This window comes from Scatophagus argus, chromosome 17, assembly GCF_020382885.2.
Source record: "Scatophagus argus isolate fScaArg1 chromosome 17, fScaArg1.pri, whole genome shotgun sequence".
In the NCBI taxonomy this organism is placed as follows: Eukaryota; Metazoa; Chordata; class Actinopteri; family Scatophagidae; genus Scatophagus; species Scatophagus argus.
The window spans coordinates 3,665,658-3,687,961 of record NC_058509.1 but is presented as its reverse complement, the minus strand read 5'-3'; the positions used below and the strand labels follow the sequence as shown (position 1 = coordinate 3,687,961).

Genomic DNA, 22,304 nt, shown 5'->3' with positions numbered 1-22,304 from the left:
ACTTTCCCATCTGCAGTTTCTCAATGAAAAGACGTAATATACCACAAGAATCATAGATGTTTGATGTAATATTAGATATACCATCACAGGAGACGTGATCCGTGTTTCCCTCCTCTGTTACAGACCAAACTAGATGCAAAGTATTGGTATTCCCTGAAGCGGTCATGGATGAAACAGTTTTAGTCCTGTGCTGACATCCTTTTCTATTCTTTTTTATGCGAAAAATAAACTGCAATATCACTAACTCTGTAAATGCCAATTAAGGGATGGGAGAAAGGAGTATAGGGAGGGGAGGACAAGAGACAAAAGGCCTACTTTATAGACGTGGAGGCAGCATGTAGATCAGGACAGGGTGAAGGGGTTGGTGTAGAGATCACAGTGAGAGAAAGATGTCTGTGAGTGTGTATTATGTTTACATGTTAATGCTGTTTCCCTGTGCAGAGAAGGCGTAATGCAAATAATTCCAGTTTGAACAGACCTGCAGAGTTAAGGTTTTGTAGTCTGTAAGCTTCTGAATCCATTCACGATGGAAGCCTGTGTGGTTCTTCTCAGATATCTGCTTTGACAATCAGCTACGTTTACGGCCCGTTTAAGACGTCAGCTGCGTCTCTTCTTTGCTAAATCTGCCTGTAAATGTTTGGAGGGAAGATGTCCACAGAGCTGCAGCTTCTGGCCTTTATGTTTGATTCCATTTAAAATACTCTATTTGAGAAGCTGAATTCCAGCGTGAAGACGTGGTTCAAGTGTGTGTGTGAGTGTGTCTCTGGTCGTTTTTGTGTGAGCCTCCATAAGCAGGCAAGTTGTTTCACGCCTGAAATTAGCTCAATTAGACGTACATGTTGATAGAAGAAAGAAGACAATGTGTGTGTGGAAATGTGTGTTCAGGAGGCGATGAGAGGGAATGTTTGGAATTTGGATTTGAGTGCATATGAATGTGAAAGTGTGTATTCCTGTGATTGTGTATGTGTGTTTGTCACATGCACGATCACAGATAAAAAGGAGGCGATAAAAGGCAGCATGTGATCGACCCGCCTTAAATGAATCTCTTTCTAACGAATCGCTTCCATAAGCAATATGAGAAACACGATCCTCCAGTGGAGTGAAAACGACTCCACGCTGACATCAACGAGGCTCTTTACTCTTTACATGTGAGAAGCTAATGACAAGCAGACCTGAGTGGGAAGGTGGAATCGGTTGTGATGCTGCAGCCGACACTTTTCTGTCCTGAGGTCATCTTCTTCACTGCAAACAGCACAAGTTCCACATGTGCAGTTTTATCTTTCATTTACAACCTGCAAAGAATGTGATTCTCTATGTCTACTTTTGTGTCTAATTGTTTACATCTTTCCAAATTTCGAGGCCTGCTTTTCCCATCTGTCATGCTGCTTGCAGATGTGAGCGAAGGAAATGATCTCAGATGTTTTGTTTTTAAAGAACAAGCTGTCAGGAAAATGGCTGATTTTTTCCCCCCTCACTCCTCTTTCTTGTCACACGAGCGTGTAGTGGAAATTCACAGCTGTGCCGCAGTTTGTGTGTGAGCTCAGAGAGCGAGGAATCATTTCAGAATTATTATCCACAGTTATTAAAGGACTGTTTGGCGGGAAGGTTTCCTGGCAGCAGCTCGGGGCTGAGTCAGAGTCAGACTTGTTTGTATGGAGATCATATGGTTCTGACAGCAGCAGGTAGTGCCAGTGCAAGCCCACAGGGGGGTTAAAGACAGACGACGCCTTGCTAACACTGACAATATTCTGAAATCTCCTCTCAACCCCTCAACCCCCCCATATATTCCTGAAAACCTGTATTTTACAGGACCAACACCGATGCCTGTGAATTTTTTAATGTCTCCTGCAATCCTCAAGTTAACAAAAGAAACTGATTTATTTAGGAATATGCACCATGTAAGCACATTCTAAACATTTTTTTATAAAGTTGATTCGTACTTGAGTTAGAACCCTTTAACTAAACACAACCTACACATCAGATTCAGGTAATAGTATACTATTAATACTACTAATAGTAGTAGTATACTACTAATAGTAATACTAACAACCCCCTAAAGCTCAGTAATTAACAAACTAAAATGCAAAAGCGACTGAGCTTTTGGACAAAGCCAGGCTAGCTGTTTCCCTTCATTTCCAGTCTTTATGCTAAGCTAAGCTAACGAACTGCTGGCTCCAGCAGACAGATATGAGAGTGGAAATCCCATTGGGCACTTGGAGAACGTGGGCTTGTTCTCTTAAAAGAGTGATGTGCTGCTGATGTTTAGAAGTTCATAAATGTCATAGATGTTGAAATGGATTTGAGTAATCTGTGTTTGACACCTGACTAACTGATGGATCCTCTTCATCGAGCAGGAGCTTCTCTGTATTTGTTCTGTGAGCTCGCAGGTGATTCAGCCTCAGTTTGTTTTTCTGGTAACATCCAGTGTTTTTCCCCGGCGTGTCCAGTGCTCACTCAGGCGTTGAGGCTATTGTGATGATATTACATTTAACTTAGTATGGACTATGTGTTTACATTGACCTAATTTTCCATTCAAGCAGAGGCTGGAATGTGGAAAACGAATACATTAGGCTGCTTGTACCAGTAGACCGCAATGGTTTACTGCCAGAGACTGAGATTCTTGATTATTTGTTGATTGGAAAGATTGCAAGCAGTGCAGAGATTGACAACCCAGAAAACAGGGAGGGGAAAGTTGCTTTTCTACAAGGCAGAAGAAAGTTGAGGCAGAAGTGGTGGCAGGAGAGAGGGCGAACACGACGAGCTTTGTGGAGAGATGAGAGACGCTGCTGTCCTGACTGGACTCTGTTATTCAGCCTCTCTGGGCTGCTCTGCCTGCCTGCTGAGTGTGAATGTCAATGAAAAACCACCCAACAGCTGCTGGGTTTTCTGCTCAAGTGAAGGAGAGTTTGAGGATTTACCCCCTGAAATACAGCTTAGAGCTGAGAGTGTCAGTGCTGGGGACTAATGTGTGTGTCATGACTGAATTGGAATTTATGGTGTGTGCACAGTCAAACAAATACACACCAATCTGAACAAATGTAAGAATTTTACAAACAAAAACAGGTCAACAACTAATTGAGAAGGGTTGTATTTATTTGTTGAGTTGTTCTACATTTGTATGAATTGGTTGGAAGTTTTCACGGATTGGAAAATGCTTTGAATGCACTCTAAAATTATACACACTTACAGTATGCATTTTCTTTGTTGTTTAAGCACAAAAAGAGCGACGAAACTGAAGAATATGAAGATCTATGCAGAAGTTGAGACTAAAAAGACTAAAAGGGTATTTCATTAATCTTTTCCGCATCCAAACAAGACACACAACAAAGTGTGTGTGATGCACCGTACTTGCGTGCGAGACTGCAGCAGTGATAATGTGTGCACGTGAACATCAGGACCCCAGATGTGTGTGCCTGCATGTAACTTAGGCGTCCACCGTCCCGCCTGCTGCTCTTCCTTCCGCATTTCTTTCTCTGCAGGCAGCTGAAGGGACGCCTCGGCCCAAAGCTGCTCCCCTGTTGCCGTGGCAACGTGTTCTCCTCTGTTTCTATGGTTATAAAAGGCGAAGAGAAGCACTGGCGACGGGGGTGAGAGCGACTGACACTGGATATAAAAGGAGGGCAAAACAAACAGTGAAAGAGAGAGAGAGAGAGTGTCAGAATTTTAATTTGGGACTGGAAGAAAAGAGGAGGGAGTTTGTGAAAGAGTAGAGAAACAGACGGAGGAGTGAAGAATGAAAAGTAATGAAGGGCAAGGTTCAAAGGGAGGGGGGGAATGATGACTTTTAATGAAAGAGGAGGGTGAGGGAGGCCATGAAACGGGAAGAGAAGGAGAACGCTTAACAGAAAGAGGCATTAAGATAAAACCAGAGGAGCACTGAAAACCTGAGGGTGAGACAGAGTGGAGAAGAGAAACGAGTTGAGGGAGCGAAACAGAAAGAATCACAGAGCGAAGCCGCGAGGGAAAGCTGCTGCTGATGTTGAAAGAGAAAGATTGAGATCAGAACATGTTGCTTTTAGCTAAAAACTTGTTCACGTGTGAATAACAGTCCATTTAAAAAAATAAATAAATAAATCATGTGTGCTTTGAAGTCACATGGGTTCTTCTATGAGACGTCTTTGTAAGAGATAAGTGGATATGATCTAAATCACATTTACTGTTTTTTAAATTAAAAACAAGCCTAAGTAGATCAAGTGAACATAATGTATTCTTAGAGCTTTAATGAGCCCTCATAACTGCAGTTTGATGTTATCCGCTGAAAGAACACTGACTTTGTTTGTGCTGAATTTCTGAGAAACCACAGATTTTACACACAAACGGTTCTCAGGTGGTTTGAAATGTTTACAATGACATTTTAAACTTGAGTTTCTGAAAGTTCAAGGCAAAGGTCAGACTTTACGCTGGATCTTTTCTGAAATTTGTACGGCCACATAAGACACTAATCCAAGTCACGCACATTTTTCCAATAATTCCCTGCTTGTTTGTGGTTATTTAGGGCACTTAGCTGCTTGATCAGACTGTAATTTAGCAAAAATGCAGGCGCGGATAATCCAATGACATCGTTTGTTTGATATGAGTGAGATCTTTCATTGGAGCTGTTTTGTAGACACTGAAGGTCTTCAACATCCAGGACGCTGGCATAAAGGGTCAGAAATGGATTCAGATGTTGAACACTGAAGGTCAGATGTTTTATTGTTCTGAGCTCTGCTACTGAGGCACCGGTCATGCTGATGTGTTGAGTACTGCATGTCCTTTTGGCTCCCAGACCACATTCACTGTGCAGCTGGACTCTGTGTGACAGCACACACACCCACAACACACACACAATCAGGCGTGTTTATACACAAACAGGAGGACACACTCTGTAGGAAGACAACAGGAGGAGTGACGGAGGCAAACAGAAACAAGAAGAAAGGATTTCTCAGTATTGTGTCTGTCCTCTTTGCAGTAATACACAAACACACACACTTCATCACTTTTATTATTGTTTTATTTACCATTTATACACATCATGAGGTGATTTAAAACATGGAAGAATAGAAACAAAAAGAGAAGATGTTTTCACACTCAGACCAAGTTGCAGTCAGTTTATCGCACTTTGCGTTGTCCCCCACTAGGGGGAGATATAGCAGCTTTCACACATTGGCAGGTTGTGTCCTTTTACCTGAGGGACCCTTGTGCTTTGTGCTGTGATACCACCTGCTTTGTTTGTCATGATATACCAGTAAATACTGAAGGTACTTGTTATAAACATTAAAAAAGGACTGTTCTGGAGTATCCTGGAAATGTTATGTTACCCGGACCTTGAGACCAGAGTCATAACAACCTCCCTCTTGTTTGTAAGATCACGTCTGCTGGCCTGTTTTGCTTTCATAATGAAAATTTTGGATCCCTCCACTTGTATTGTAATTGGTTGTGTATGTATGTGTGTGGGAATGTGTGTGCGCCACGTTTGGATCTTCAAGATGTCCGATGTGACACATGAGTCCTGGACAGGAAGACAGGATGGAGCGAATTGAGCCATAGACATGTTATCAATTATTGTAAACACGAGAGACCACTTGTTAAATGACCGGAAGAACAACAAGACATGGCTTTAGCACTCTCATGGTTATAAATTTGAACCACATTTCCCATAATCCTACTGTACACACCAAGTTAAGGTGTAGATAAACAGAGCAGAGAGCAGGAAGTGTTGGAAACAGGAGTCAAACCCCAGCCCACACAGACAGGATCTGAAAGTCAATGTGGTGGCTTGAAAGCGGTCATCAAAGCCTTGAGGAGTGTATTTCGATCCAACATTGATTTTAATCCACATTTGTTTCAGCCCTCGTCAAACAAAGTATATACCTGACATTCTGTGCTCTCCGTACACTATAGGCTCTATTCTTGCAGATACGATATTTCTGCAAGGAGCTGCACAGTTTCAACATTGTGTGTCATCATCTTCATGTGTTTCGGTGGGATTAAATCACATAATCTTTACACCACTTCAACGAAACTGCTTAATGGGCTTTAACATCATCATGCTGAGGTCATCCACTGATGCCTGTTCAACCCAGAAGGACCAGATCGACTTGCAGGGAGATTCACCTCACTTCAGACTGATCACCGGTCAAAAACAGATGCTCACTTGACTTTTGGCAAAAAAGTTTATTATTTTGGCTGTGTTAGAATGGAGAGGGTATATTTATCAGAACATGTTTCATAGGCTTTCACTTGGATTTAATTATTCTGCCACAGTTGTCTGTAATACAAATTCAGTTAGTTTTTAGATAGCAATGTGCTCTATTAATTTGGCTCATCCAAGCCAAAACCTATAGTGAGAAAATTCCATGTGTAAAGACTTCTCTTGAAATATAATGAAATGTATTAGTTTGACTGTTCCCCAATGCAAAATTACTGTGCACTTATTGTAATGTATATGCCTATCATTAGGCCACTTTATCATATTATAATAAAAGAATAAATTGTCACTCAGAGTACAAATTTCGATAAAGGGAAAACAAAACCATTATTTGGCATGTTTATGGAAGCCTCTACTGTAAATTCCTCAAGTTTCTCTCCTGATTTATTCAGTCTTTTCTTATAATTTATCATCTGCATATACTAACGTAACAAACCAATATTTCAGTAACACAGTCATGTCGCCAACAATTCAAATGTAGCCGTTATATCCGCCATTTTGTATTCGCCATTTTTGTTCTCTTACAAATATCTGTAACTAAGGTAGTGTGAAAAGAAGCTTTTTTTATTTATACAGTAATTTAAAAAGCCAGATAAGAAGAAGCCAATACAACTAAAAGTTGCTAGTTTTTTTAAAAATTGTTTGGTCTGGAGTCGTGTCCACCAACTGGGGGCGCCCCAGCTCCATTTTACACCGGCAGCCATGTAAGGTAGCTAACGATAGCTCTTCCCCACCGGCTTTTGAAATTCCTGTGGCGGAGCTTCCTGGCGTGGCCGGTAGAGAGGGATGGAAGACAGCCACTGCGCGAAGAGTCGAGAAACCTGAGCAGCGAAGGGAGAAATATAGACACACACACGGTAACACAGGAGAAGAGATCATAAAACCTCGGACAGAAGCGGCCATTACGGCCGGGAAGCATGTCGGGAGCTCGGGCAGCTCGCTTCAGAACCACAGGACGCCGACACAGCCTGGGATAGGAAGCCCGACTGCGGATACGGTTTCGCCTGAAGCTCCTCCGACTTGGGGTCGGAAACAGACACACTGCCCCCCTCTACAGACACTCTTTCGGGGTGTACAGGATATACTCCCTCCCTTCCTCTCTCTCTCTCACACACACGCAGGAGGCACAAAAAGCACCAGTCGCCGGGTGGAAGTCGATATTCAAGGAGGGACTGGACGCAGACAACACACCGAGCGATGCGACTGTGTGTTCCCGCACACACACACACACACACACAGGCGACGATAATGGATAGATAGCGTTTATATAACCTTCATCCAAGTAGACACTCGCATGTTTAATACATTTTCATAGATACGCGCTCACTTCAGGCTTTTGCTGGTCGTTTTTTATTCTCTGAAGTATCCATAAGGATTATCTAACCCTGCTTGGAAGTGAGCTACCGGGCTTTTAGTGTGCGCCAATGCATCATTAGTTACAGGCAAGGATTGGAAGCCGTCAAGGAGAAGGATCCGGAGCTGGGGGCTTGAAGCACAGCAGCAGACCGGATCACTGCGGTAGTCTGCAGGCCGACCCCTCTCTACTCACCTGCCGGTTTGCACAGCCGCCATGGCCGGGTTTATACCGGGTCTGCTGCCGACAAACCATTCCCAGGAGAAAGAATTCGCCCAGGCGTATGAAGATGTGCTGGAGAGATATAAAGGTAAAAGGAGAGAAGTACAGAACCTTAGTAGGATTCTGGAGAATACATGAAAATATCACTGTGAAGTTCCTAAACCGAGCCCAAAATAAACAGATCATTCATTATAGTCACAAGATGAGGTGACTTAACTTTCTGTTCTGTTGTCCTGTTGCCCCTCTGGGAATATTGTAGGAATGTTAGTGTTTTTTGTCATGGGATGGAAATACTTAAAACGTAGGTCACAGAGTGTGTCTGAATGTCTGAGGTGATCTCTGCGTTTGCAGTCAGCCCAGACTGCCAGTTTCATAATCTGGATTGTTTCATTATTGATATTTTGGATAAACAAGGCAGGCTGCTACTTTTATTGCACTGGGAAGGGGCAGATTGTATGCTCTGACTCCCTTATAATCACTTGTGTACTTTTGAGACACCAGAGGAAGCTGTTTTATGGAGTCGTCCCCCCTCCCAGCCTGCTGGTATGAGGGAATTTTCCCCACATGGCCTTGTGTTTGCTGTTTATCCTGTAAATATCTCCACTGCTGCTCTTCAAGTCAGTGGAAAGGTTGAGTGTGTCTCTGACAAGGTCTTGAACACAATAAGATTAGAAAACATACCGTGTCATGCAGAGTGGTGCTTTATGTGTTCTCTTTCTGTGTGTGTCTCTTATTGTGATCCCCTGCTGCAGTGGCCTCACCACCAGTACTGAGGCTGGATGTTTCATAAACCCAGTGACAGGGATGCTTTAAAAATGAATGCCTATACTGAAATTGACTGTGGTAGAGAGGGGGTGGAGAGTGTGTGTGAGGGAGAGGATGGGGGGGTAGCTGACAGCAACTAGACTCAGGTCACATCTGTGATGCTGGCACTGATGAAAAGGAGGTGCTTTTTAATTATTGATTATTATAATGAAACTAAACTCCTTGGGGTTTGGAACCGAGCTTGTGTGTGTTGCCAGCAAGTGTGTGTGTGTTGGAGGCAGGTGGAGAAAAACAACATTGGATATGAGGAGGTTCATGTCATCAGCAGGTCTTTATTTGCCCAGCATTGAGTACCTTTAAAGCAGACCTGTCTAGCTGCAAAGGAAGAAACCTTTTGCGCGATGCTTTCAGTGAGAGTTTGTAACATCTTTGCAAGGACAACACATATCCCAGCTCTTTTGATTTAGTTCAGTTAATATTGAGATAAGTTTTTTCTTGAAGGAACGTGAAATCATGTGGTTTGCTGGCAGACACACCAAGGAATTTCTAACAGGAAAAGCATGTTAAATTAAGTTTGCAGTACTTTCCTTTGATTGAAAAAACATTCTGGCATTGACTTCATTGTTCTAAGTAACAAATCCCACTCAGGTCTGTATGATTAACACGCACACAGGGGTTAGTATTTATGTGACTGGCATTAATAGCCAGTTTAATGTTAAAATAAATCTAAATGGTAAAGGTGTTAAAGTTCCTCAGGAGGCAGAAGTATTTCCATTAAATCTCTCCAACTCGTCCTTTCACACACACTCCAGAGCATTGTAAAGTCAGAATGGATTTACTTCAGCAGGCAGGCAGACTTGCAGTCCATTTCTCAGCCTGTAGCCAGTGATTGCGCTCCATTAAAGGACCATTTGTCAATTGCAATCACAGTTCAGTTCTATCTGTGAGCACTATTGTTTTACTTTGATAAATAAATAAGACATCAGAGGTGGTGTTTCCCATGAGAGAGGTGATTAAATGAAGGTAACTTAAACACTTCGATTTTAAGTGGAACTGGACATGGCCCTCTTGGGCCTTTTGAGCTATTTTAAGTCCTGGATTGATCATAGGTCAGCACTCCTACTCTGGCATTGTTAATAGCTGCTGGTGCTTCTGTTTGGCAGGTGTAATCTGTGTGTAAGAGGCTGCTTTGGTTAAGTTTTTGGTGAGGGTTAGGCTGTGTGCTATGCAGTTTCATTAGTACCAGCCCACGTGGTACAAGAATGACAGTACCTTACAGACGTCTATGTGCAAAATACACTTAATTAATTGTTTAACTTAATAGCTTTTTCTTTTTTAGCTTGACAAAATCACGACAGTGGTTTAATCTCATTTAATTGATTCTACTTATGTTATTTCACAGATGGAGAAATAAATGGTATTAGACAGAGATTAGTTAGTGATTAGCTACATTTTTCTCAGTATTTTTTTAGAGTTGATATAATGTGGATTTATTAAACTTGTCCCACTGGTGTAGTAGGAGAACATGTCAGTGACATGATGACCTAATTTACAGTTTAACCCCAAGCTCTCTCTGTTGCAGTAGATTGTACTTAGATTGATATGATTTCTGGTCTTGTGAGGCTTCAGGTTTTAGACCTCTGTGTTCTGTCAACATCACAGTCGCAGCTTGTCTCCTTCATCAGTGCTATAATGAGCCTGTAACCCTATAGTACCTGTCCTGTGTCCTCTGGACTCAGTCCACAACAATAGGACTTGTGCTGCAGCAGTATGTCACTGTCTAATCATGTTTTGCTCTTAGAAGACTCATAGTGTCAAAAGCATGGCTACTGTTTTGGATATCAAGTCCACCCTGTCATTCATGCTGTCATTGTTCTTCCTCTTTCTCTTTTTCTTCCTTCCCTGGTAGTCTGGATTGTAGCAGTTTTCGCAGGTTGCAGTGAACTTGACCCCGTAAACAACTATCCCATATATGTGTATGAGTTTTCACTACTGTCAGCTGTGTGTGAGTCACTTGTAGCAGTTGTCAGAAAGAATAGACTGAGAAATGTGAACTTTTTATCCTGCTTGTGGCATCACTTGACTGAAACTGGAGTGGGAGACATTTGATCCAGCTTAAATCATTCACAGGGGTGGGAGACTGTTTGTGCTTGTGTGTGTCTGCAGCGTAACAATGACAGGATATCTAAAGCAATAACGACAGGGTCATATATGGAAAAACACTGGGACCTGACTCAGAAAACACACGCGCACACACACTCTGAGTCAGTGGAAAACCGGATGGTTTAGGGCAAACTGACAGCAACATTCAAATGAACATTATATTTGCTCATGGAGCTCCATAATTACGTTGTAGCATGTTACACAGTATACATTTGTTTTCTTCTGCTGTTTTATTTTCTTTGGTGATCCTCGGACTAGTATAATAACATTTACACAAGCTTAAAAGTGTTAATACATTACAGGTACACAAATGTTCATGACATCTTTTCAGGGCCAAGTATGAGTCAGGAAACTTGGAAGGAAACAAAACAATTGGGGCATTTAGAAGAACAAGATGCTCAGGAAACAGACAGCCATAACTGTGCTCTTTACAAATATAGACACTAGAGAATGTGTGTATGTATGTGCTGTGTGGATGAGTGTATAAAAAAACTTTAGGTGAGCAATTATATAAATTGTCAGAGTATATTAAATTTTGTCTTGTGTAATGGAAATCTGTTAAATTTCACTTTACAATTTTACCAAACCTAATTTTTATTCGTGTGTGTGTGTGTGTGTGTGTGTGTGTGTGTGTGGTCTTGGAAGAATGTGTTGTGTGCGGGGTTAACATTGTTGTAGATCTTTGGCTGAAGATGGCATCACGATGTTCCCTCTGCATACTTAACTCCACTAACTCATCAGTCTGTAGGCTGTGCCAGCTTCTGGCAGCTCAGTCCTCCTGCTGCCCTCTGTGTGTGTGTGTGTGTGTGTGTGTGTGTGTGTGTGTTGACCCTGTAAGCTGGTATGTAGCAGGCAAAGGACACATTCTCTTTGGCTTTTTACCTGCCTATCAAGATTAATGTTTTACTGCACTATTTGTAAGACACACAGAGTCATGTATGAGTTTACATATACTCTATAACTGCTCTCCTGATTATAGATAAAACTGTGGATAAGAATAACAGAGCTTCTCTTTTAACTGTTGTGAAAACTTGTGAAAAATGCCCTTCACGATTACCAGGGAAAGAAAGTTTCATGCAAGAATTTTTTTCTGAGTCCTCTTGTTAGTTTTTAATGGCATTTAGATTGAAATGATCAAGTTGGACAAACACAATACACAGCAATAAAACATGATCCCATGATCCTAACACGGCTGAAAGTAACACGGGTCAGTAAGCTAACAAGACACACAGGAAGTGCACACAGCATCAGGAAGGGTTTGGACTTGAGTATTTGCTGACACCCCACATTTTCATGGGATACAGGAAGTGACAGGCCAGTGCTGGTCAGCTCTTCCTGTCTCTCCAGATCTGTGTTTCTGTGTTAGTAACTGCCTCTCTGATTCTCCACACCTGGTGGACAAAGACGCACAGCTGTGCTTTTCTAGCCACCTTATGAATCCTGTTAAAATATATCTGTGGCTGCTTTGACTATGTCTTTAACTCAGCCTCCCTGTCACGTTCCCTGTCTTTGGGCCTGTACCTGAGAAATCTCACGCTGGAATAATATGACCCCATTACAGGTAAAATTAGACCTTGAAATGGCAAGATTACATGATGTTTGTAAATTTGTCGTTCGCCTCTTCATCTTGTTGGATGACTGATAACTCATGCTGGAAGAAATAAGAGGGAGAGGATGAAGAGATGGGAAAGGAGGTAAACATGTAGAGATTAAGAGAGGTAGTCTCAAGAGAGGAAAGTACGGCAAGAAGAAAGACAGAATGTAGACGAGAATACAAAACAGCTGAATATCATAGACAAGAGAAAGAAGAAACTAAAGCGTGAAAGAGAGAAAGATAGACATCAAGAGAAAAGAGATGGAGACATGCAAGCTATCGGCCAGTCCTTGATTTGGATCATTACAGCTGGATTTTTCCACGTGGCCTAGTTTTTCCCTTCCAGCTCCCTTGCTCCTGCTCTCCTCTCATGGTAGATCTCTACCCGCAAGAACAACCTCCACCACCCCTCCCTTCTCCTCCTGCTTCTCTTCCAGCACAGTCTCTCTGTGTTTGTCAGATCACACCCTGGTCAAACCTCAAAACTGTAGCGCTTTATGATTTATGTTGCTGTTTGGAAAACAGCTATGTTACAACATGTTGCAGTTGGGTATGTTATAAAGTTAAGACCTTTATAACTTTGCTAATTATTTAGCAACATTATCTGTTACTTTGCTGTAGTAGAATAACCTTTCTTTGTAATGTGGATAATGCATTTTGTAATGAAATTCATAATATTAATAACCCCATTCTTGCTCTGGTCTGCTTCCAGTAGCTCTTTCATTTGCCCTTGTCTTTCTGGTTTGTCATGGCCCACTTTCCCTTCTCAGTGTCAATTCTTCTTCTGTTGCCCTCTCTCTCCCTCTCGTCTGCAGTTGCCTCACATTCTCCCTTTTGGTTTTATTATCTCCTAATTTTTTCTCCCTCTCCTCTTTTTCTCTTTGTTCTCCTTCTTCCTTTCCTTCTCCCTCCTCTCCTTCCTGATTTCCCATCTTTCCCCAGTTGCTTCCTGTTTGGTCACATTCTCCAGCAGCACCTGACTGCGTTGGCAGGAAAACCAAACGTTGTTAGAGCTGCGGCAGGGACAATCAAATGCTGACTGCGCTTGAAAGCTTGCGCTGCTGTTCGTAGTAGGATAGGCAAGGCGGGGAGGTCTTCAGGGAAATCAAATGCTCCCAGAGCTCAGGGCTCTGCTGGGAGGCCTCTCCACCCTGCTGGTACATATTTTTGTTATTAATGCATTATAAATGGACATCATATGGAAAATATCAAGATCCATATGAAACAGTTTCAACCACATTTAAAAATATTCACAAGAATATTAAGGAACCTAAATTATGTGGAAAATATGTAAATTATGATATTGAATTTAGCAGCAGGGGGGGAAAATATTCACACCAGTAATTTTATAAGTTCAAAGCGAGTATGAGAGAAAGACCTAAGTGTAGCCCGCACAATTACAAACAGAAGGATAGATTGCTTACTCGTCTGAATAGTGTTAGACATATTTACAGTGAGTGCGTGTAAAATTACAAAATATAAGCAGAAAATAACATGGTTATATTGTTGCCCAGATGCTGTATGTCTCTCAGCCAATGAGAAACATATTGCAGTGTCAAATTGACATCCCTCTGGCACTTTGATACATTCTCCACATTTTATTTTCATGCGCAGTAAATCTGTCTCTCTGTCTCTCTTAACTCTTCCCTCCCATTTCCCCTCCCCCTTTTTGTCCCCCCCTTACTGTTCACAGCAGTTCTCCCTCTTTAGCCCTCAGGATTCTTACATAACCTGCACCCAGCTGATTTTTAGTGAAGTAATCAATGAGCTTCATTGTGTATGTGCGTGTGTCACGGGAGAAAATTGAGTTGAATGGATGTGCAGGCTGCAGCCAGCGAGTGTGAAATATTTGCTTCAACATATAAATGTGTGTGTTGATGCATATTTGTGTGTGTGCGGGTGCGCAGGGTAACAGCCGCCCTCTCTTCTGTCAGCAGCACACAGGGCCTGTATTCATGACAGACTGTAACAGTGGAGGCTGTGTGGTCGACCCACATCTTTAAAAACTTCTCTACAGCGTTGCCTGATTGTTCTTGGAGCTGCTGGAGTTTGTACTGACGCAGCCTAGGGATGTTTGTCTCGTCTCTGTTGGTGCATTGTGGATCTTTAATGTGATCGCTGGAAATGTGGGGGAGAATCTCTGGCTATGTGTTTGTGTGTCAGGGTTTACATTCATTTGATGTAAGAGAAAAAATAGGTCAAGAACACTGGTAGATGTTGCTAGGCATGATACCAGTGTGTATATGTGTGTGTGTGTGTGCTCTCCCATGATCCTCGGGCTGTGCCATGACTTGAATCGATAATAAGGCTCCACAAGGAAACAGGAGTAGGAATGCACTGCTGTTGCTTTGACCCTCGTCACACACACTCTGTCACATCTCAGACTGTGTCACAGTTATGTGACTGAATTTGAAAAGAAACGTCTTTTCCACTCAATTCAGTGGATACATTTGAAAATGCCAGCAGCGGCAGAACTTTTTCAGATGGAAGGATAAAACTACACTACTGGAAAACAATGGAAAACAATGACAAAAGTCTGCTTACATGTGGCTGTGGCTTGTGTAGAAGTAAAATTAAGATGCCAACTTTCTCTTGCTGCAAAGCTGCTCTCTGAAAGCCAGTGATGCCTCACAGCTGTTCTGATTAATCCATATTAATGTTTATTTGTCAGACAAAGATGTGATCATAAAACAGTAATTTGACATGTCGATGCAGTGATTACAGTTCGTCTGGTTAACGGGCAGCATCTGCACACTGAGATCAAATCACTATGTTCAGCTTGTTCAGAGAAATTAAAATAAAATATAAATCACAACTAAATAATGATATTATCTGTATTAAAACACATTCTAGTTGCTTAAAGAGAGCAGACCGTGTCAGTTTAACCAGAGGAGACCTTAACAGACTGTCCCACCTCTTAACAGTGAAGCAATTTTTTGTTAGCCTCCTGAAAGAAGCAGGATAAAGAAGTGATTTAACTCTATTGGTATTGCTGTATCTCACTGTGGAAGGAGATCTTTTGGGTTGTGCATTATTTTCACTTATCAGTCTTCAAATTTAGCTGACTTATTGTGAAGAAAGTCTTGCTGAGAAGAGTTGCCATCTCCTCACATCTCTGTTGCAGAATGTCTGTTGATGCAGCTCTCTGTGTGTGGGCGTGAGTGGCGTAAAATGCAGTGGAGCTGTCAAGATGAAGTAAGATATGGGAGAGAGACGGTTAATGAATTAATGATGAACACTGCTCTAAAGGCAATATAGGGGACAGTGGTTAGTCTGCAGAGAGCATCGATTGCACACTGCTAGAATGGGATGAACACACACACACACACACACACACACAGAGGTGGTCTTGCGGCTCTGTCTCCTATAGGCCATCATCTGTCTTCAGGGTATACTCCATCTTCTCTCCCTCTTTTCGCCCCTGTAATCCTACTCTTATTTTCTCATTTTAATTTCCCAGAGTCCACAATGTTCCTTTTGGCTTTTTCAGAAATTCAAATATTCTTCGAGTGCTAATTCAGAGATTAGCTGGTTGCTATTTTCTGTCTCATTGTCCCACGCTGTGAGGGGAGGCTGAGCTGCTAACGCTTACTTTGTGTTTCTTGCTCCCTTCCATTACTGAGCTTGTTCACATCCATTGTCCTGGAGCTTTATTTTGTTTTTAATCTTCAACTCTTTGACCTCTTTAGTTTCGCTCCTGTATGCTCTCCTTGTTAATTTTCTTATGGAGGCATGAAGCTGCTGCTGGATGAAGAAGGAAAATCTATACCTCCACATGTCCATCAATCATCCTGCCATTCAGATGGATGTTAATCAGCCAGCCTCAGTCCCAGTCAGATTGAAGAATGTTGAAGTTTTGACTGCTTTTGAGTCATGCTGATTTGTTGAAACATAAAAAACTATGAACATGTTACTTTTAGTAAGAAAAGCACACGAGAGGAGAAAGACTTGGCTGACATAGTTTTTTAATTTTAGCATGCTTGTTAGCTGCTTCTGCAGCTCAGCAGTTTTAACACTGTACAGATGATATTGCGATAGAACACTCTCTAAATGCCATAAGTCTTTTCTAGTTCAAGATCTCCTCATTGATGTACTTCCTCTTAGATCAGTATCTTGTTTCAGAGAAGGGAAATGTGTTTTTTGTGTTATTAACCGTTTGAGTATTTACTCAGGAAGAGGAAAGGCAAATATGTCATATACATTCATCCCTTCATGGTCCAAGCCCCCTAATAACTGTGTGAACTGTCAGCCCCAGCTGATTGGACGTGTGTTCTCCTCTTAAATCCCGTCAGATGAAAGGAAGTGCTGAGTGGCTGTGAGCGTCGACCCCAGCTTGTGACTGTGAGAAAGACAGGGTGACTTTTAATCTGCTCCAATTCCTTCAGTCTGTGACTCTCAGCTGACTGCACACTCACTGTGGGACACTAGGTCACACAGTGGAGCTGGGCCACTTAGCAGGTACCGAACACACACACACGCAGAACAGTTAGGAAGGTGTGTGTGTTCAAAATACATGTGCATAAATCACACACAAGGCTCAACAACAGGATTTCTCCTCTAATCATCAAAGTTGCTCAAGTGTAAAGGGCCAGTAGCCAAAAGCTTGGGAATCCTAATCTTTTAGTCATTATATGCGAAGCATTCACTGATTCCTGTTTTTCAAATGTGAGGATTTCCTACTTTGATCTATTTATATCATCATGAATTTAAATTTTGCACTGTTGGAGGATAAAAGGTGATTTCAAGACATTTTATACGGTGGTTTGTATTAGATTGAACAATTAATTGAACATTTTTGATAAATACTGTCATGAGTTTTAGCCCAAATTGCCCCTGTGTGTTGACTGTCCACTGCATTTTCCTAGCCTATTGTTTACAATCCTCAGTCCATGAGCATGTGAGGTGGTGTGAGGATTTTCCATTCAAATCAGGCTGTGAGGGTAATCTGGTCCATCCTGGCAGAATGTCACACAGACAGCCCCCCCAGCAGGGGCCAAGTCCTAATCCCATTCATCCACTTTACTACACCAACGCCACATCAAGGACCATGTACTCCCCCATCACAGTGGACTGGTCCATGCCCTCAGATCATGTGGTGCTGGGCCTGTACCATTGAGGCTGCTGCTACAGGGGAGGAGGTCTGTGGTTCTTATGTAATTCAGCATGGCACTGACATCATGAGGTAGTAGGAAGCGCAGCCTTTGATTGGATTTCTGGATGAATATAAAGCAGAATGTCTTTCAGAGATCTAAAATGTGTCTATTTAACAGATGTTCGATAAAAACGAGTGAGAGCTGAATCCTTCTTCTCAGTCTTTGCCCTTATGTTCCTAACATCACAGTTGTCAGGGTTCAGGTCCGTTCTGCACCTGCGGTCATTGGCACAAAGCACTGCTGTGCTGTGCTGCACTCCCCCATGGTTTCTGCAATCAGGTTGCAGTATTTTAAATGTCTTTCTTTTTAGTGCGGAGCCTTTAAAATCCAACAATCCCTCTGTAAGCCTCTTGCCTTTTTTGTGTCAGCAGTAATGTCCTTCTGCTTTCCCTCCTCCCACCTCCTCGGAGAACATCGGGGATTTTTTTAGGTGGTGGATAACAACATGGTGACAGCAGAGGTTCTCATTTTCATTAGTGTTTCCTATAAATTCCTACTGAAATCATGCTGGTCATGCAAAAAACGGACCTCTTTAAAGCGGTTATAGTGAATTCTCGGAATCTCGTGCAACAATTTACTGGTTTCTCTGTCAGAATTTGTTTTATTTTAAAATTAGGAAATATATTAATTTTGTGTTTTGTTGCTGTTTTTACCCTATTGACACTCATGTAGTAGCCAAAAACTCATAATCAACTGAAAAAACAAACAACTTTGCCTGTTTTTCTTCTGACAAACTGAACTTGTCTCCATCACTCTCTCCCTCCCTCTTTCTGTTTTTCATTCCCTCTCTTCATTCATGTACTACTGTTTCCAAGACCAAAAACAGCAAAACAAGGCAGGTTTTTGTTTTTGTTTCCATATTTGGTTACTTACTTTCATCTCCATGTTCGGTTATTTTCATCTCAGGCTTGTATTTTTTCCTCTATTCAACCTGTCACTTCTTTGTTACACTCTCCATGTCATTACTTAATACTATTGCTCTTCTTTTTATTTTTGTCACCCCTTTCTCATTTCCTTCTCCTCTCTATCTTTACTAGGTCAGCAGTCAGAGCTGCTGTTAATCTCTTACAGCTCCAGCTACTTCTCTTAACAGGCTTTGCTCCTAATTGAGAAATTCTAAAATTACCACCGTGTGGGCGTCTGTATGAGTAATGTGTGTGTGTGTGTGTATTTTCATTTTCTGTCTCAGGTCATTAGCTGGAGTGAGCAAATAAGCAAATCATTATCAGTTTAATAATTTCACCATTAAACTTGTATGTGCTTCATTATAATCGATCAGAAGAACAGTATGACCACACCAGCCTCAAAGGCTCTTATTTGCTGTTCATATCCAGTCTGTGATCAGATCTCAAGTGTATTGATTCTGTTGAGAGTGTGTGTGTGTGTGTGTGTGTGTGTGTGTGTGTGTGTGTGTGTGTGTGTGTGTGTGTGTGTGTGTGTGTGTGTGTAAGAGAGTTTCACACACAGTTTGAAATCAGAAATCAGAGCTTTTCGCTCCAGGGCCTGACAGTGTGCGATCGGTTTGCATGTCAAAGAGATGAGATGTCGGGTGAGATGTTCGCATGTCTCTTTGTTATGTCCCAACCTAGTAAAATAAAGTCATTTATATTTATACCAGTTAAAATCACAAATTTTCCTCAAAGGGTACTACAATCTGTACAACAACCCCTATCCAAATACCCTCGTACTGTCTTTCAATTGGATATCAATAAGGAAATAAGATGCTATCTAAATAGCATTTTAAGAGTGTGTGTGTGTGTGTACACACGAGCAGAGCAAACTAGAAATTGCGTTTGGAATATAAAATAGCAATGAGATAATAATGTAATACAAATAAACATTTAAGTTGGAGTGATAACTTGTTTCTCTACATGGTCTAATATGGCTTTACAAAAAAGGTCACCGTTCAGAGAAGAAGGGATAAAAGAGGGGCAGAGAGGTGGGGGTGCTGCCCTCCTCCACGTTAGCAGGTCTCCTGGATTTCCCGTCTGTCACCCCTTTTTTACTAATCCTCATCCCTCCCTCCATACTATTCTGACGTTCCCTCACTCTGCGTAGTCTTTTTTTTTTTTTTTAATCTAAGCGTTTAGTCAGACAATAACATTCCTGGAGGGGGATGGATGGATGGATGGATGGATAGGGTGGAGGCAGGGAGGGATGATGACGACCAGCTCTTAGAGGTGTGAAGGGGATTCAGAGGAGGGGGAAGGGAGAGAGGGAGAAGGAGGTGGATGGATCAGAGACTCAGAGCAGCCGTGGATATTATAGGTCAGCTGTGCATACACTGTCATATACTGATGGATAATATTGGAGGTATTATGTTTATTAGGTAATATGTAGCATTTTGACATAATAATGTAATTAATCATACAAGTCATTTTTTAATTCAAACAATTCAAAAGTCTGAATATCTTTTGCTTTTCTCTGTTTATTTTCAGGGTAAACTGAATATGTCTCACCATTTTCAAATAGAAAATCTATGGACTAAAAGATTTATCAAGAAAATAATTCATCAGTAATGAAAATAATCAACTAAACGGCCGCTGCTTCACATGGAACCTTCAGGGGATGTAATTTATAATTATATAATTACACCCCACCCTAAGGAGACAACTGTTATCACCAGTCTGCTTTACATGATGACTGAAGGCTACTCTGTGTGTGTGTGTGTGTGTCTTTGTGTCTTCTCTGAAGAGAGAGACAGTTATGTCCTAAAAGCTGTTTTAGTGCAGATATGCCTCAACACACACTCGCTTAACACACAGTTACTTTATTACAAACTCCTGAAAGTGTATGGTCTAACTTATGTGCATGTTTGGTGAAGTTGGTGTGTGTGCCAACCAGCAGTGACACAGCAGAACAAAGTGAGTTTGAGGCTGCAGGACATTCCTGACATAACAAACATGATGGAGGGAGGAGAGAGGAAGTTGGGACTGTTTTCTTTGAATGTTCTTAAAGAGGCAGCATTACAAGCACACAGTTTTCCACAGCTTGTGATGCAGCTTGATGGCAGCGACATGGACAGAAAATGTACCATCACTCGTGAAGAATTCCTTCATATTTCTGTTAGTGTGAGGACACTGGGAAAGTGTCAAGTGTACAAATCCAAGAATGCATGCAAGAAGACGGTCCTTTCTAAACAATTCCTTCTACAGCTCTCCTCCCCAGAGCTCTGGTTCTGTTTCTCATTTAGGTTTAATATTTCTCGACTCCAGAAGTTACCATGCAGTCCTCTGCTCTGCGTCTGTCTGCTGGCCAGAGCCCGTGTTAACTTTCTGAGGCCCGTGTCAGGTTTTCCTGATCAGGTGAAAAGGCATTTTCAGATTTTAGATTATTTCATCAATAATTGTCACAATCAGACAAATTTTAACAGTTGTTCATCTTATCGCTTATTGCTCCACTTATACTATGCACTGTAGTATGTGTATCACCATCTGAGTACCTAATTCAAGGTTCATTAAATGTGATTATATCTCAGATTATTTTAACATTATTTACACAGCACAAAAATGGCCATTTCCATTTCTTGAGGTTCATATTTATGTACCATTTCCTGCCTCTTTGCTGTACTTCTCTGACTCTTCCTTTTTTCTTTTCTATATCCCTGCTGTCACCATGTGTCTTCACATACACACACATCTGTTATATTCTCTTTAACTTTGACCCACTTTCTGTGTCTTCCCTTCGAATACGGACTTTTTTTTTGTCAAAATGATGCAGCTCTGCTTTGTAGTAGCTGGAGCTGGCTGACTGAGCTGAGTGTCTGTCAGTCATCAGTTAACTCATTCATAACAAAACCGCTGACTCGGCTCTTTCTGTGTGCCCACTGAAAGATTTCGTTTTCCGCCCTACTGTACTAAATGATTGATAGTTTGAATGTAAAGCAGTTTTATGCTTTTGATTGGCAAATTGTAACGCTTAAATTAACTCAGTCGATATCGAATGTGCCCTGGCTGCTGTTTTCATCACGCTTTGTCAAAATGTGTACTATATCTGTTAATCTGTTGTACGTTTAAGTTTGTCTCTGTTAAAACCTGTGTTGTTATGCTGTTTGATCATGATTCTGCTTTTCAGCTCTCAAAAAAGAAATGTACTTTTAATTTCTTTAAACATTTCAGCCCAGCCTACTGTGCCCAGACATATGAGAATATCAAAAAAAAAAAAACTATCCAGCAAAATTTTAAGATGAGTTGGTTAATATGACAGGATGCTAAAAGCTCTTTACTGCCGCCACGTGTACCTGCTGTTGACCTTCTTGTATCTGAGTGGTTGATTTTGCATGTCGTCCACAAGAGACAAAGGAAGTCTTGCAAGACAGATTAGGATCAGACCAGGACCACGAGGCCGAGGGAGCCAAGAATGATAAGTTGACTGTGTAGTGTTTTGATCACACCATCAACACACCATTCATCACAGATCACATATTCACAGATTTAAATTTGATTCTGATTGAGTTCCTTTTAAACAACTGCCAGGACATTTAATCAGAAGCTGTTTGCTTGTCAGGAGCCAGATGGCAGTGATCCTCTCTCCTCTGTTTTCTGAAAGTGTGGATATTTTTAAATAAAGTTATGAATATTGAATTAGCGGCGGTAAGCACAGACTGTCCCCTTTTTGTGGGTGTCTGCACATCCCGTGGTTGTCTGAAATCAGGTCACTCTGTGGGTGAATGTGTGCTCTCATGTTGAAGCCTGTAATGTTTATTCAACCATAGATGCAGTTCATGTGTTTTCAGATGGCATCAGTAGGCTGTTGGTTTAAGGAATAGCATGACATTTTCAGTGCTTGTGGTTTCTGTTTCAGCAAAATATTCAGATTTGCCTGGTAATGATTTGTGACTGGTGTTGATTTTTTCCACAGAGTTCC

The 22,304-nt window shown here is 41.5% G+C and overlaps 1 protein-coding gene across 7 annotated transcripts in view; it reads left to right on the top strand.

The window, feature by feature from the left end:
- The window catches only part of macf1a (microtubule actin crosslinking factor 1a), a 196,732-nt gene that overhangs the window by 8,792 nt on the left and 165,636 nt on the right, over positions 1 to 22,304 (top strand). Inside the window, exon 1 of one of the 7 annotated variants that reach the window (XM_046418686.1) lies at positions 6,717 to 7,851. The exons of the other annotated variants lie outside the window; for them this stretch is intronic. Coding sequence (XP_046274642.1) covers positions 7,758 to 7,851 — 94 coding nt within the window. The 5' untranslated portion in view covers positions 6,717 to 7,757. Of the gene's footprint in view, positions 1 to 6,716; positions 7,852 to 22,304 lie in introns of those variants that run through there. 7 annotated transcript variants of the gene reach the window in all.